This window comes from Emiliania huxleyi (genome assembly GCF_000372725.1).
Source record: "Emiliania huxleyi CCMP1516 unplaced genomic scaffold EMIHUscaffold_50, whole genome shotgun sequence".
NCBI classification, from domain to species: domain Eukaryota; phylum Haptophyta; order Isochrysidales; family Noelaerhabdaceae; genus Emiliania; species Emiliania huxleyi.
The window spans coordinates 406,337-421,589 of record NW_005198243.1 but is presented as its reverse complement, the minus strand read 5'-3'; the positions used below and the strand labels follow the sequence as shown (position 1 = coordinate 421,589).

General features: G+C 66.0%; 2 protein-coding genes across 2 annotated transcripts; both read left to right on the top strand.

Moving 5' to 3' along the window:
- Positions 1 to 7,487: 7,487 nt before the first annotated feature.
- EMIHUDRAFT_211817 (hypothetical protein) lies at positions 7,488 to 10,264 on the top strand (the record flags this gene model as incomplete). The annotated part of the gene is made up of 7 exons (XM_005766761.1): positions 7,488 to 7,691; positions 7,791 to 7,847; positions 7,968 to 8,710; positions 8,785 to 8,851; positions 8,937 to 9,350; positions 9,390 to 9,827; positions 10,001 to 10,264. 7 exons carry the CDS (start codon positions 7,488 to 7,490, stop codon positions 10,262 to 10,264), a joined length of 2,187 nt encoding a protein of 728 aa, XP_005766818.1.
- A 1,912-nt stretch (positions 10,265 to 12,176) lies between these two features.
- On the top strand, positions 12,177 to 13,249 carry EMIHUDRAFT_356638 (hypothetical protein). The gene is made up of 3 exons (XM_005766760.1): positions 12,177 to 12,322; positions 12,454 to 12,682; positions 13,003 to 13,249. The coding sequence occupies exons 1-3, from the start codon at positions 12,206 to 12,208 to the stop codon at positions 13,068 to 13,070; spliced, it is 414 nt and encodes a 137-aa protein (XP_005766817.1). The 5' UTR covers positions 12,177 to 12,205; the 3' UTR covers positions 13,071 to 13,249.
- The last annotated feature ends 2,004 nt before the right edge of the window (positions 13,250 to 15,253 follow it).

Genomic DNA, 15,253 nt, shown 5'->3' with positions numbered 1-15,253 from the left:
GGGAAAATGAGGGCGGGAATAACAAGTTTCAACATAGGGAAATAGACTATAGCCCATGATTACGGAATTCGAGCTGCGGTACCCCTTTCAGACCGACCCGTCTGGCGCCCTTGCCGGACGCCACCCACCATCTGACCTTCTCTTACCCGATCAACCTCTCCAAGTTCAGCGGCGCCGACTCACGCGCCGCCGTCCCGACCACCGTCAAGCCCATCGGCGCCGCCGCCGACGCCGAGCTCTCCTCTTTTGGCGAGTCCACCGGCGCGGCCAGGATCGGCGACGGCTCGCTCGCCGACTCCACCGTCAACTCCGTCGGTCTCACGTGCGGCGGCGGCGGCGCCCCTGTGTGGTGCGCGGAGCCGCCGCAGCCGCTCACCGAGCTCTGCGTCTCTGAGGATCCGATCAAGGCCTCGGGCTCCACGAGCAACGAGGCGAGCCTCAAGACCGCCACGGCCCACTCCAAGATCGAGACCGGGATCGGTAAGACCTACCCGACTACCTCCAAGCTCCTCATTAGCGCCTACGCCGAGCTCGCCCCCTTTGACGAGACTTCCGGCGCGACGAAGATCGGCGACCCCTCACTCAAGGAGAGCTTCACGACCGCCACGGCCCGCTCAGAGATCGAGCCGGCGTCTCTGCTCTTTCTCCACCCTTGTGCGGCCGTGCTGGCGCTTTTCCTCGCGGCGTGCCTTGAGCTGCTGCGTGGGCAGGTCAAGAAGAAGAGGGTGCAGGGCCGCAGCCACGCAGCGATCTCGGTACCTTTGCTCTCCAGCACGCGTGCTCTCCGAGTCGGCATTGTGATCCTCTTCTGCCTGCAGGGCGCGCGCGGCATACCAGCGGCGCCGCCGGCCGCGCCACCAGCGGCGCTACTACCGACCGCGCCACCAGCGGCGCCGCCGGCCGCGCCACCAGTGGTTCTACCACCAGCGGCGCTACCGACCGCGCCACCAGCGGCGCCGCCGCCTGAGCCACCAGCGGCGCTACTACCGACCGCGCCACCAGCGGCGCCGCCGGCCGCGCCATCAGCGGCGCCGCCTCCGCCTTCGCCGCCGCCCTTCCCGCCGGGCAAGGCTCCGACCCCGCCGCCGTCGCCGCCACCCACCCCGCCCGGCAAGGCGGCCACGCCACCGCCGTCGCCGCCGCCGCCGTTTGCGTCGCCCTCACCGCCTCCCTCCGCGACGCCCTCGCCGCCGCCGCCGCCCGCCTCGCTGTCTCCGCCGCCGGACGGCGGCGGCGCAGGCAAAACGGAGGGAGGCGGCGGCGTGGGCGGCGGCGGCGACGGCGAGCCGGACGGCGGCGGCGCAGGCAAAGCGGAGGGAGGCGGCGGCGTGGGCGGCGGCGGCGACGGCGAGCCGGACGGCGGCGGCTCGAAGACGTACGTGTCGCCATCGTGGGTCGACTCATCGTGGAGCGGCGCATTCGTGACCTGGAACGTGTGCGCGCAGTCGGGCCATGGGTGCTCGGCCGAATACACCATTTGCTTCGACGCGGCGAAGAAGGACTGCGACGCCGACATCGGGTGCGTCGCAATTACGGTGAACAAGCGCGGCGGCGGTTACTACCTCAAGTACTACGATCTCAACTGCGTCGAAACCAACACATACTCCGACGTGCACTGGGATCTGTACATCGCCTCTCCGCTGTCGCCCTCACCGCCTTCGCCCCCCTCATTGTTGCCGCCGCCACCGCCATCACCGCTTTCGCCGCCTTCGCCGCCTTCCATCCCGCCGCCGCCGCTCCTCCCTGCTGGCGGCTACTTCATCACCGGCCCGTGCTCGCTCACCGACGGCGGCTCGTGCGCCGCGTCGCCAAACTACCCGAACACCTACGGCAACAGCGAGACGTGCACCATCAGCGGCGTGCCGCCGGTCGGGCTGGAGGCGATCGCCTTTGATGTGGAGCAATGCGGCAGCTGCGGATGTGACTATCTCACCGTCAACGGCACAAAGTACTGCGGCACCTCGGGGCCGAGTGGCGCGGTGGCGGAGGACGGCGTCATCGAGTGGCGATCGGATGGCAGCGTAGTCGGGCCGGGCTGGAAGGCGCGCCCCTGGTCCCTCTCGCTCCCCTTCTTTCTCCTCTCTGATGCCTATATCCTCCCTCTGCCGTCAGATCTGCTGGGCGACCCGGCCACCTTCACCGCCTTCACCGCCTTCACCGCCATCACCGCCACCACCGCCGCCTTCCATCCCGCCGCCGCCGCTCCTCCCTGGCGGCTACTTCATCACCGGCCCGTGCTCGCTCACCGACGGCGGCTCGTGCGCCGCGTCGCCAAACTACCCGAACACCTACGGCAACAGCGAGACGTGCACCATCAGCGGCGTGCCGCCGGTCGGGCTGGAGGCGATCGCCTTTGATGTGGAGGCGGGCGACGGCTGCCCCTACGACTATCTCACCGTCAACGGCACAAAGTACTGCGGCACCTCGGGGCCGAGTGGCGCGGTGGCGGAGGACGGCGTCATCGAGTGGCGGTCGGATGGTGGCGTAGTCGAGTCGGGCTGGAAGGCGCGCCCCTGGTCCCTCTCGCTCCCCTTCCTTCTCCTCTCTGATGCCTATCCTCCCTCTGCCGTCAGATCTGCTGGGCGACCCGGCCGCCTTCACCGCCACCAGCGCCGCCTCCACCGCCTTCACCGCCTCCACCGCCAACACCGCCCCCGCTGCCGCCGCTGCCGCCGCTCTCCCCCGGCTTCGATGTCGCCGCGGAGAGCGAGGACCAGCTCCGCAACCTGATCGAGGAGGCTACTGCTACTGCTGCCAACGTCTCCATCTACCTACCGCCCAGTGCGCACTTCAAGCTGGGCAGCCAGATCAGCTGCACCTCCACCATCAAAGTGACCGTCGCGAGCAGCGGCGAGGGCGCGACGCTCGACGGCAAGCGAGAGACCAGGCTCTTTTACCTCGAGGGCGGCTGCAGCCTCACCCTGCGGGGGCTGACCCTCGTCAACGGGTGGGCGGGGGACAGCGGCGGCGTTGTGCAAGCTGACGGCGCAGGCGACGTCGAGATCATCGACTCGACTGTCAGGGACTGCTCTGCTGACTCTGTGCGCCGCGTAGAGCTAGCCGCCACCCCTGCAGCGCCGCACGGCAGCGGGGCGAGAGATGGAGAGGGCCACGGCCGCCTCACCCCGCTCTCTCCTCGCAACCGCAGAACGGCGGCGTCGTCTACACGCAGTACAGCGGTGCGGTCTCGATAATCGGCTCGACCGTGTCGGGCTGCTCGGCTCTTGTGCGCCGCGTAGAGCTAGCCGCCCTGCAGCGCCGCACGGCAGCGGGGCGAGTGATAGAGAGGACCACGGCTGCCTCACCCCGCTCTCTCCTCCCAACCGCAGGACGGCGGCGTCGTCTACACGCAGGACAGCGGTGCGGTCTCGATAAATGGCTCGTCCGTGACGAGCTGCTCGGCTCTTGTGCGCCGCGTAGAGCTAGCCGCCCTGCAGCGCCGCACGGCAGCGGTTCGAGTGATAGAGAGGGACACGGCTGCCTCACCCCGCTCTCTCCTCGCAACCGCAGGACGGCGGCGTCGTCTACTCGGACGACAGCGGTGCGGTCTCGATAACCGGCACGACCGTGTCGGGCTGCTCGGCTGGCAGGGTGCGCAGCGTAGAGCTGGCCGCCGCCCTGCAGCGCCGCACGGCAGCGGGTCGAGTGATAGAGAGGGCCACGGCCGCCTCACCCCGCTCTCTCCTCGCAACCGCAGGACGGCGGCGTCGTCTACACGCAGTACAGCGGTGCGGTCTCGATAAATGGCTCGTCCGTGACGAGCTGCTCGGCTCTTGTGCGCCGCGTAGAGCTAGCCGCCCTGCAGCGCCGCACGGCAGCGGTTCGAGTGATAGAGAGGGACACGGCTGCCTCACCCCGCTCTCTCCTCGCAACCGCAGAACGGCGGCGTCGTCTACTCGGACGACAGCGGTGCGGTCTCGATAACCGGCACGACCGTGGCGGGCTGCTATGCTGGCTATGTGCGTGCCCAAGGGGTGCGTGTCGAGAGCGGCGCCGCACGGCAGCAGGGCGAGAGGTAGAGAGGGGCCACGGCTGCCTCACCCCACTCTCTCCTCGCAACCGCAGGACGGCGGCGTCGTCTACGCGCGGTACAGCGGTGCGGTCTCGCTAATCGGCTCGCACGTGTCGGGCTGCTCGGCTGGCTGGGTGTGCCGCGTAGAGCTAGCCGCCGCCCTGCAGCACCACACGGCAACGGTTCGAGTGATAGAGAGGGACACGGCTGCCTCACCCCGCTCTCTCCTCCCAACCGCAGAACGGCGGCGTCGTCTACTCGGAGGACAGCGGTGCGGTCTCGATAACCGGCACGACCGTGTCGGGCTGTTCGGTTGGCGGGGTGCGCCGCGTAGAGCTAGCCGCACCCCTCCAGCGCCCACGGCAGCGGGGCGAGAGATAAAGAGGGCCACGGCAGCCTCACCCCGCTCTCTCCTCGAAACCACAGTACGGCGGCGTCGTCTACTCGGAGGACAGCGGTGCACGTCGTCGAGCAGGTGCGGTCTCGATCATCGGCTCGGACGTGTCGGGCTGCTCGGCTGGCTATGGCGGGGTGCGCAGCGTAGAGCTGGCCGCCGCCCTGCAGCGCCGCACGGCAGCGGGTCGAGTGATAGAGAGGGCCACGGCTGCCTCACCCCGCTCTCTCCTCGCCACCGCAGATCGGCGGCGTCGTCTACGCGTATGGCAGCGGTGCGGTCTCGCTAATCGAATCGGCCGTGTCGGGCTGCTCGGCTGGCGGCGCTGCTGTAGTAGGGGACGCGGGGCACGGCGGAGCTACATACACGGCTGACACTGACCTCATCGTGACCGAATCCACCATCTCTGGCTGCAATGCCACGTTTGGCGGCGCAGTTTACGTGGCCTGGGGCTCAGCCAGCCTGGCCCGCTCAACCATCTCCAGCTGCATCGCCACAGAGTCTGGCGGCGGCCTCTACTCGGCGGGAGGGCGCACCTCCCTTAGCGACGGCACCCTCATCAGCGGCTGCTCTGCTCAGCATGGCGGCGGCCTCTACTCGGCGGGAGGGCGCACCTCCCTTAGCGACGGCACACTCATCAGCGGCTGCTCTGCCCCAGTTACAGAGGGGAGCTCCATCTTCCTGCTCGCTGGCGAGGTCTCCTATACCCTCCCCGCCCCCGCCGGCCGCTGGCTGCCGAACGCGCGCTGCGAGGTGTACCGGGAGGCGTGCTCTTACCCCTCGTGCAGCGACAACGTTGAACGGTGCAAGCAAACACAGGCTTGCGACGAGCGCGGCGTGTGCAAGCAGACGGCTTGCCTCGAGCACCGCGACTATTGCGCCCTCGCCCTCACAGCAGTCGACCAGCCTCCTCGGTACTGCCAGAACCCGACCTTCGTGCAGCCCTGCAACTGGGAGGACGACCCCTCTCTCCTCGGCGTGAACCTCTACCAGCTGCCGCTGCTGCCCGTCGATGAGGACTTCCCCTTTGCCTGCGCCGCCGGCCTCCTCGGCTCGGCCGACCCAAAGGAGCAGTCGAGCAGCAGCTGCGCCGGCCGCTGCCCCGCAGGCTACAAATGCCCCACGGAGGCGACCTATGAGGCGCTGCCCTGCGATGCGGGTCATTACTGCCCGAAGGGGACGAGCGTGCCACTTCCCTGCCCCGCCGGGTCGTACTCGAACGCCACCGACCTCACCGACGCGAGCGAGTGCACCGACGCCTCGCCGGGCCACTTCGCCACCACCGGCTCGACGCAGCAGACGGCGTGCGCCAAGGGGTCGTACACGAACGAGACCAGGCAGGGCGAGTGCACGCCCTGTTCCGGCGGCACGTACCAGGACGCGGAGGCGCAGACGGCGTGCAAGCCGTGCGAGGCGGGCGGCTACTGCGCTGTTGGCGCGGCGGCGGCGCTGCCGTGCGAGGCTGGCAGCTACTCGACCGGCACCAACCTCTCCGCCGCGAGCGAGTGCACCGACGCCTCGCCGGGCCACTTCGCCACCACGGGCTCGACGCAGCAGACGGCGTGCGCCAAGGGGTCGTACACGAACGAGACCAGGCAGGGCGAGTGCACGCCCTGTTCCGGCGGCACGTACCAGGACGCGGAGGCGCAGACGGCGTGCAAGCCGTGCGAGGCGGGCGGCTACTGCGCTGTTGGCGCGGCGGCGGCGCTGCCGTGCGAGACTGGCAGCTACTCGCGCGCCACCAACCTCTCCGCCGCGAGCGAGTGCACCGACGCCTCGCCGGGCCACTTCGCCACCACGGGCTCGACGCAGCAGACGGCGTGCGCCAAGGGGTCGTACACGAACGAGACCAGGCAGGGCGAGTGCACGCCCTGTTCCGCCGGCACGTACCAGGACGCGGAGGCGCAGACGGCGTGCAAGCCGTGCGAGGCGGGCGGCTACTGCGCTGTTGGCGCGGCGGCGGCGCTGCCGTGCGAGGCTGGCAGCTACTCGACCGGCACCAACCTCTCCGCCGCGAGCGAGTGCACCGACGCCTCGCCGGGCTACTTCGCCACTACGGGCTCGACGCAGCAGACGGCGTGTCGCGAGGGCAGCTACGCCGCCACGGGCGGCCTCTCCGAGTGCGCCAGCTGCGGCGGAGGGACCTACCAGAACTACACGGGCGCGACGAGATGCCGCGCGTGCGAGCAGGGCAGCTACTGCGCCGAGGGCGCGGCGGCGCCGCTGCCGTGCGAGAAGGGCAGCTACACGAGCGCAACCAACCTCAGCGACGCGGGCGAGTGCACGGCCTGCCCCGCCGGCAGCGCTTGCTCCACGGGCAGCATCGAGCCGACGCCGTGCTCGCCTGGCACCTTCGCCGCGAAAGAGGGGCAGTCCAAGTGCGAGCCTTGCCTTGCCGGCACCTCGTCGAGTCAAGGCAGCGTCGCGTGCGACGAGTGCGAGGCTGGCCGTTACGCCGCCAACGCCGGCCAAGGCCTGTGCGTCCCATGTCCTCACCCCCTCAGCTCGGTCAGCGGCAGCACCACCTGCTCGTTTTGCATGGACGACTACTACTTGCGGAACGCGACTGCCGGCCCGGACGATATGTTCAAATCCCCGACCGAGTACTGCAAGTCCTGCCCGCCGAACGCCGACTGCCCAGTCAACACGACTCTCGAGTCCCTCGGTATCCCGGCCGGCTTCTGGCGCGCCAGCCCCTTTACCGCCGTGCTGGCAGAGTGCGGCGGCTTTGGCGGCGATGGCGAGGCCGGCGAGAAGCGATGCGCCGGCAGCGAGGCAGAGGCCTCTCGTCGCCGGAGGATGGAGGTGAGCTCTTCGGACGAGTACTGCGCTTCCGGCTTCAAAGGCCCCGAGTGCCAGCTCTGCGCCGCAGAGAACCATTACCTCGTCGATGGCGTCAACTGCAAGGAGTGCGCGGCGCGCGGCGCGGCGGCGGGCCGCATCGTAGGCCTCGTCCTCGGCCTCTGCGTCGCGTGCGGCTTGGCGGCGTGGGCCTACCACATGCCGTGGCGGAAGGAGCGCATCATCGGCTCTATCCTCCGCTTTGCAGACCGCTCCGTCAAGTACTACGTCGGGGTCGGAATGACGGCAAAGCTCAAGATCCTGTTTGGCTTCTATCAGACCTGCACCGTCCTCTCCTCCACCTACTCCGCGCGGCTGCCGGACAAGTACACGGGCTGGACGGACAACTTGGCCAACGTGATCTCCATCGACTGGTCTGGCTTTTTCCTGCCGGAGCAGTGCCTCGGCTACGCTCTGCGGCTCCTCGCCATCGCCCTCTCCCCCGTCGCGCTCATCGCCCTGCTAATGATCGCGGGAATAAGCCTGCGGCTCCGCTGCTGGCGCGCCGCCCCGGCGCCGCGCGAGAGATCGTGGTACGCGGAGGTGGCCCTCGGCCTCCTCGACCTCACGCCGGCCGGCCTTGTGCTCATCTTCTGCTTCGTGCCCTCCATCAGCGCCTCCATCTTCCGCTCCTGGTCGTGCCAGGCGCCCTCTCACAGCTGATGATTGCCGTTGCTCACAACACCACACCCCTCAGTCCTCGCAACGTTCTGCTGATAGGCCTACACCACCTCTCCGCCCGGCGAGGAGCTAGAGCAGGTCTCCTACATGCGGCAGGACGCGAGCGTCAAGTGCGGCTCCGACGATCACGGACCCATCACCGCCCTCGCCACCGGCTTCATCGTCCTCTGGCCCGCCGGCTCGCTGGTCCTCTTCACGTCGCTCCTCGCCGCTTGCTACAAGCCGCTGCAGGCCAAGACGCCGACTGCTCTGACGCGGGCCACCGCCTTCCTCCACCGGGAGTACGAGAAGACCTGGTACTGGTGGGAGGCGGTCGAGCTGGCGCGCAAGCTCGTGCTGACTGGCTTCGTGCTTCTGATCCCGGAGGAGCGCGCCTTTGTTCGCCTCGTGGTGGCGACGCTCATCTGCTCATGCTACGCCGTCGCACTCGCTGTCGTGCGGCCGTACAAGCGGGTCGAGGACAACGTGCTCGCCGTCGCCACGAGCCTCGTGCTCCTCCTCCTCTTCCTCGGCACCAACTGGAGCACCATCTTCCTCGGCATCCAGGAGCGGTACCAGGAAGCCGACCCCGCCGATGTCCTCGGCTTCCGCAGCCTCAATGTGATTGTCGACTCGATGATCATCCTCGTTGCAGTCGTGCTCGCCTTCTTCCTCGTCGGCGCCATCATCGCCGCCCGTCGCGTCGCCAAGATCCCCACGATCCGACTCGTCTCGACCAAGCAGCCCCCCGAGCTGAGCATCGTGAGGGGCCTCACGTGGCACCTCTTCAACAGCCACATCTGGTGAGTCACGGCTATGGAGGGAGAGAGGGACCGAAACAGCCGGCATGACCCCCACCCCTCACCCAAACGAATAGGTCGACCGGTCAAGACGCCGTCAAGGTCATCAAGGGTGAGCTCGAGCAGCTGCTGCCGGACATCAAAGTCTTTCTCGACGCGCGCACATGCTCATCAGCGCTGCTTAAGCTACACACAGAGCCCCCCTTGACGCACCGCGGTGTGCTCATAGGTAGATGATCTCAAGGATATCGGGGCGCTGGAGGAGTACATCCAGAGCTCGCAGGTCATCCTCTTCTTCCTCTCGCAGGGCTACTTCCGCTCCAAGGCTCGCCTCTTCCTCCCACCCCGCCTCTACCGCACCCTGGCCCCAAGAACTGCCGCCTCGCCCGCGCCACAGAACTGCCTCCGAGAGGTCCGCTCGTCGCTCGAGAAGGACAAGCCGCTCGTCCTCGTCCAAGAAGCGGACCCTGAAAAGGGCGGCGGGACGCTCCAGGCGCTGCGCGGCGAGTGCCCCGAGGACCTGCAGCCGGCCATCTTTGACAACGACTGGCCGCTCACGATTTGGTATCGCATCGAAGAGTTTCAGCTCGTCTCGCTCAAGATCATCGCCGAGGCGCCGCCGGCCACAGCCAGCCGCTTCGCAGTCCCTCTCTCCCGACCGACTCCACTTGAAGCACCCTAGGCGGTGCTCCTCTGCTCGCCCAACTATCTGAACGAGGCCTCCCTCCCGCTCTGCGTGTCGGGCGAGCCAGAGAGCCAGCCGCTCGCCTTTTCCAAACCGTGCACGCTCTGGGCCTCGCCGGCCAACCCGGGCGCCGCAGAGCTGGCCTGCGAGCTTGCCAGGGCCTTTCCCGGCCTCACCGTCTCCACCGTTGCGGACGTTGGCTCCTCTGCATCAGCACGCCCCTCCACGGCACTTCGCGGGTTGGCACGCCGATCGCGCCGCGCCGCCGATGTGACCCACATGCTGTTGTACCTCAATCAGAATACCTGGCTGGAGGAGGACGGCGAGCGGCTGGCCGAGCAGGTCAAGCAAGCGCGCGAGGACAAGCTGAAGATCGTCATGGCGCACGAGAACGACCCCGCGCTCGGCGGCTGCCAGTTCGCGCGCTTTTTCGAAGTCACGCCGCAGGAGCGGATGTCTCACAGTGACGCCCGTCCCGAGCCTCCCCTCCCCCCACAACCCTCTCCTCCCAACGCCGCAGGAGCTCATCGCCGGCGGACTCTACAAGGACCTGGCAAAATCGTGCTTCCCGGGGCGCCACCGCAAGGCGCGCGCCCTCTCTCCCACAGCTCGACTTTGCCTTTCGTGACGAGCAGGGCCGTCCCTGCCCGCAGGTTTCGCTCGTGCTTCTGGCAAAGAGCCTAGGCGCGACCCCCGCTCGGTCGCGGGCGGACCTCCTCGTTTCAGGCAGCGTCGCTGAGGGCAGCACCAGCCTCGCGAAGCGAAGCTTTGGCGGCCTCAGCCGGGTGTTCGCCAAGATGAGCAGCCGCAGCTCTGCGGAGGCGCGCGACGTCTCTGCCGGCGAGGCGTCGTCGGTGCAGCGGCAGGTCTGATCGGTTGCGCGATCGTGCGCAAACGTGCAGCGCGGCGACACACAGGGGGGCATGACAATGTGTATGTGAGTGAGTGAGTCTGGGAGTGAGTGATCTCTTGATCAGACATTCTTGACGCAGGAAAAGAAAGAAAACACCGAACGTCCTTCCACCGCCCACCGCTCTGCCCGCCCCCTGGATGTATTTGTTTTTCACACAGCTGGCTAGCAGTCACAGCGGAAACGGCCCAGTTAAACACGCGGGCGCCCGGGGCACCTCGGCGCTCATACTCGCTCATACTACCAACTTCCCGATTAAGCTAAGTTAATCAGAGGGCAGATTTGGAGAGATCTCGAGGAGTACATACAGATAGACCCTCTAACCATCAGAAAACTCCAACCTGATCGGTCGTACTGACCGCCGACGGATAACTCCAGACAGCAGACAGGCCGACGTCTGCACGCGGCCGGCCGGGCGAGAGGCTTGACACGATCTCTGGGCCGGCGCGGGGCCCCCCGGAGGCACCGTGCGCCGCGCCGCAGTGCGGAAACGGGGCCCCGGCTCCACTAGTCTCCACTAGCACCAACTTCCCGATTAAGTACGGTTAAGTAGAGGGCAGATTTGGAAAGATCTCGAGGAGTACATACAGATAGACCCTCCAACCATCAGAAATCTCCGACCTGATCGGTCGTACTGACCGCCGACAGATCACTCCAGACAGCAGACAGGCCGACGTCTGCACGCGGCCGGCCGGGCGAGAGGCTTGACACGATCCGACCCTGCGACCCTGACGCTGCTGCTCTAGCTATCAGCCATGCACTGCTGACTGCTGCCACAATGTGCGACCTGTGCTGGCCCACTTGGCGGCCTTCCCGGTCAGTGGTGAGGCGCAGTTCAGAGCTGTCGATGGCGCGATGCCGCACTGGTCCCACATTGGTGACACGATACCACCACGTTTGCCGGTCCAAGAGAGAGGCACCGGCGCTGTCCTGAGAAGGTGCGTGGTCCCTCTTGACTGCCCATGCGCGCGAGGCTGTGTAGGCATAGCCTCGAGAGTGCCAGCAGCCAATCCGAGGTGACGCGCATTGCGCCAGAAGCGTGCACACGATGGAAGGACACCTTCCTACTGGCCGTACGATCAGGTCGTCACTGAATGCTTGATACTAAGGCCGCGAGCTATGCAGGTGATCAATTGTGCATCATGGCACGGTCAGCTGCGCCGACAGGCTGTCGCAAGGCGTGATAGCATGGCCGCAAGTACGCCGAATTCCCATGAAAACAAGTAAAAAACTCCAAAAAAGAAAAACAATCCAAAAAAATCGGCGCCTGCGGCGGGCCATGGGACCCCATCTCCCCCCCGCATGGACACCCTCTGGGGCCCCCGCGCCGGCCCAGAGGACACGATCCGACCCTGCGACCCTGATGCTGCTGCTCTTAGGTCTAGCTATCAGACATGCACTGCTGACTGCTGCCACAATGTGTGACCGGTGCTGGCCCACTTGGCGGCCTTCCCGGTCAGTGGTGAGGCGCAGTTCTGAGTTCAGAGCTGTCGATGGCGCGATGCTGCACTGGTCCCACATTGGTGACACGTACCTACCTTACTTATGGGAAACTAAAAAAGAAATCACGGGCTGGGTGAAGGTGGGGTACTATACCAACTAAAGTGATGGCTGGTGGTACTATCCTGCAACCACAGTCCTTCCTGTGACATGGCAGGCCACTCTCAAGCCCTACAAGCACCAGATCAACGACTTGGGGAGGGTTGACATCGTGATTTGGGCGGAAAAATTCTTTTTCTGCTGTGAAAATTCCGGCGTGAGAGAGGGAAAAACCCGACGGGAGGGCCCAGACCCTACCCTACCTACCCCGTCATGATGTCCGGCCAAGCAAAAATAAACGCGACCTGTCTCACCAGACAGGAGGGGGCCAGGACGCGGTTTGCTCACCCGCCGGTGCTCCCTGATGGTCAAGAGGACGCCCGGCACTGGGAAGGGCGGCGGCGGCGGCGGCGGCGGCGGCGGCGGTCCCGCCGAGAAGAAGCTCCAGACCAACAAGAAGGGAACCTTCATCTTCACCAAGGCCCGTGCTTGCCCAGCAGCACACACCGCTGGCGCAGCTCGCCAAACTCCTGGTCCTCGGCCATGCTCTCCTCGCAGAGCACGCCCTCGCCGCCCGCTCCGGTCGACGCTGGCGTGCGCATCGGCCCGCAGGTGGCTGACGGCCTCTTCGTGCAGCACAAGTGGGGCGCCAACTCGGGGCAGATTGGCATCCCGAACGAGTCACTAAAAGAGTTTGCGCAGCTGGTGCTCTCGATGAGCGGGAAGGGCGGCGGCGGGAAGGGCGCGGCGAAGCCGGCGTCCAAGGGCGTGGCCAAGAAGGAGAAGAAGAAGAAGGAGCCCGAGAAGAAGCCCACGGCGGAGGAGCTCGACGCAGACCTCGGCGCGCCCTCTCGCCGTCTTTGAAAGACTCGCGCCCGCGACACGCTCGAAGCCCGCGCAGCCCTGCTCGCAGCGCCACTCTCGCGGCCCCGCGCGCAGCGCTTCGCCATTGTCGCACCTCGCCGCACCCACCGCACCAGTCGCGTGTGCACCAGTCGCGTGTGCCCACCCTGCAGACCGCCCTCACTCCCACCCTACAGACAAACCCTCAGGGCAGCTCCCCCCCCCCCCCCCCTTCCCCCTTCTCCCTCTCCCGTTTTCTCGCTCGCTCACTCTGGCAAACTCTGATCAGCACCTGTGCTCTCCCTCTCTGTCCGACAGGCGCCTACACCTCCGGCCGCGGAGGAGTGGAGGAGGCGCCTGCCCCGGCAGCGGAGGCGGCCGCGTAGGGCTATCGACCGCGGCCGGGCAACCGGATGGTGCATGTCTCTCCCGGCCCGCCCTCTCTGCGGGTGGGCGGTCAACGTGTGGGTTGTGTTGGGCGCTGTGCTTGAGTCGCGCGTCAAACAGATATTTTATATTTTTCTTTTTCATCCACACACATACTTTGTGTCAAGAAAACACAAACGAGCAAAAATATCCTTCTTCTGCCCCCTCTTCTTTTTCTTGCTACGACGCGAAGTGGGTCAAGAAAGCCATAACGCGGCTTGGTGCTCGTGTCAATCGTCGTCAGTACTGCTACGCATATGCACGGAGGCCCATATGCATACGCATCACATTACGCCCTCTCGGGAATACGTAAACTCGGTGCGTGTACGTCACTTGCCAGTCCAAATGCGTCGCATTACGCAGCCCGTCGAACGCCTCCCCCTTCAAAAATAAATAGAAAACGTCAATACATACACGTAATCATCGCGTGCGTGACGGTGCGATGGCCCTGTGGTTGCCTCATACGTACCACGTGTCACGTATACGGATTATGGAGATCTCCGCCGGTGCGCCGCGGCCCACGGAGGGCGGGGCGTCTTCGACGTATCACGTATCCGCATTACGCATACGTCCTTTTCACCGCAAAGCTTTGCCCCGGGGACGGTGCAATGGCCCGCGCGGCGGGTGCCTTACGTACCACGTCTCACGTTTCCGGATTATGTATCTCGCCCCGCGCGCCCCCGAGCCCCCCCCCCCCCTACGTATCACGCATACGCATTACGCATTACGTATTTTTCATCCTTCGTAGTCCAAGGCAATGTTACAAAGCATAAATTGTACAAAGACGATGGCAGTGAAGTGCCAAGAGAGACACCTTCTCCGCCGACAGTCAAACAGTTCCCTCGAGGTCTCACAGGACCCACACACAGCAGATTGCAGAGGCGCGCGGGCCTCGCCCCGACCCCTCGCCCCTTCGCGTCGGCGACGGGAGAGGAAAGGAGAGGCGGCCGAGCAGGCGAGGCCCGCAGTCATATCCCCTCACACACACAAAGATGGCTCGCACGACGCTGACTAGAGTCTAGGCCCGAGGAGGACCTTTGCAGCTGTCGCGCGTGCCGGGGGAGTGGCGCTGCGTGGAGGCACGGCGGGGCGGCGCGCCGACGAATGCTCCACACACTTCAGTCCGCTCACGCCGATGGGCGGCGGAAGAGCATGTTGGCAAATGCTCCGATGCCGGAGGGCTGATTGCCGTTCCCCGCCTATTAAGGAATAAAACGGATCGGAGCTAGTGGTGCTAGCCAACTTATGGCAGCCCGAGCGGCAGCGCCAGTGCGCGCACATAAAGGGGGGTGGGTGGGGGGTTAGGGGGTGGCTGTCGAGGGCTATGCCCGAGTCTGTTGTTACCAGCGCACATACAACCCTAGCCAACTTATGGCAGCCCGAGCGGCAGCGCCAGTGCGCGCACATAAAGGGGGGGGGGGGGGGGGGGGTTAGGGGTGGCTTTCAAGGGCTATTCCCCAATCTTTTGTTACCAGCGCACATACAACCCTAGCCAACTTTTGGGAGCCCGAGGGGGAGCCCCAGTGCGCCCACATAAAGGGGGGGGGGGGGGGGTTAAGGGGGGGTTTTCAAGGGCTTTTCCCCAATCTTTTTTTACCACCGCAAATAAAACCCTTGCCAAATTTTGGGAGCCCCAGGGGGAGGCCCCGGGGGCCCACAAAAAAGGGGGGGGGGGGGGGGGTTAGGGGGTGGCTGTCGAGGGCTATGCCCGAGTCTGTTGTTACCAGCGCACATACAACCCTAGCCAACTTATGGCAGCCCGAGCGGCAGCGCCAGTGCGCGCACATAAAGGGGGTTGGGGGGGGATGCGTAATACGTATGCGTAATACGTGGTGCGTAAGCCCTCTCCGACAACTTGGGCGTGCAAATGCGTAATACGTATGCGTAATGCGTGAGGCGTAACCCCCGTCGGCCGCCACTTCTCACTCGAATCCGGAATGCGTGTGCGTAGTACGTGGTGCGTAGGCCCTCTCCGACACCTTGGGCGTGCGAATGCGTAAAACGTATGCGTAATACGTGAGGCGTAACCCCCGTCGGCCGCCACTTCTCACTCGAATCCGGAATGCGTGTGCGTAGTACGTGGTGCGTAGGCCCTCTCCGACAGCTTGGGCGTGCGAATGCGTAAAACGTATGCGTAATACGT

What these genes read in the sequence shown, in the direction of transcription:
- EMIHUDRAFT_356638 (XM_005766760.1), top strand. Translation starts at nt 12,206, where the DNA reads ATGGTCAAGAGGACGCCCGGCACTGGGAAGGGCGGCGGCGGCGGCGGC. An exon ending in GAACCTTCATCTTCACCAAG is followed by an intron (nt 12,323 to 12,453) that starts GCCCGTGCTTGC and finishes ATCGGCCCGCAG; the next exon opens with GTGGCTGACGGCCTCTTCGT. An exon ending in GGAGCTCGACGCAGACCTCG is followed by an intron (nt 12,683 to 13,002) that starts GCGCGCCCTCTC and finishes TCTGTCCGACAG; the next exon opens with GCGCCTACACCTCCGGCCGC.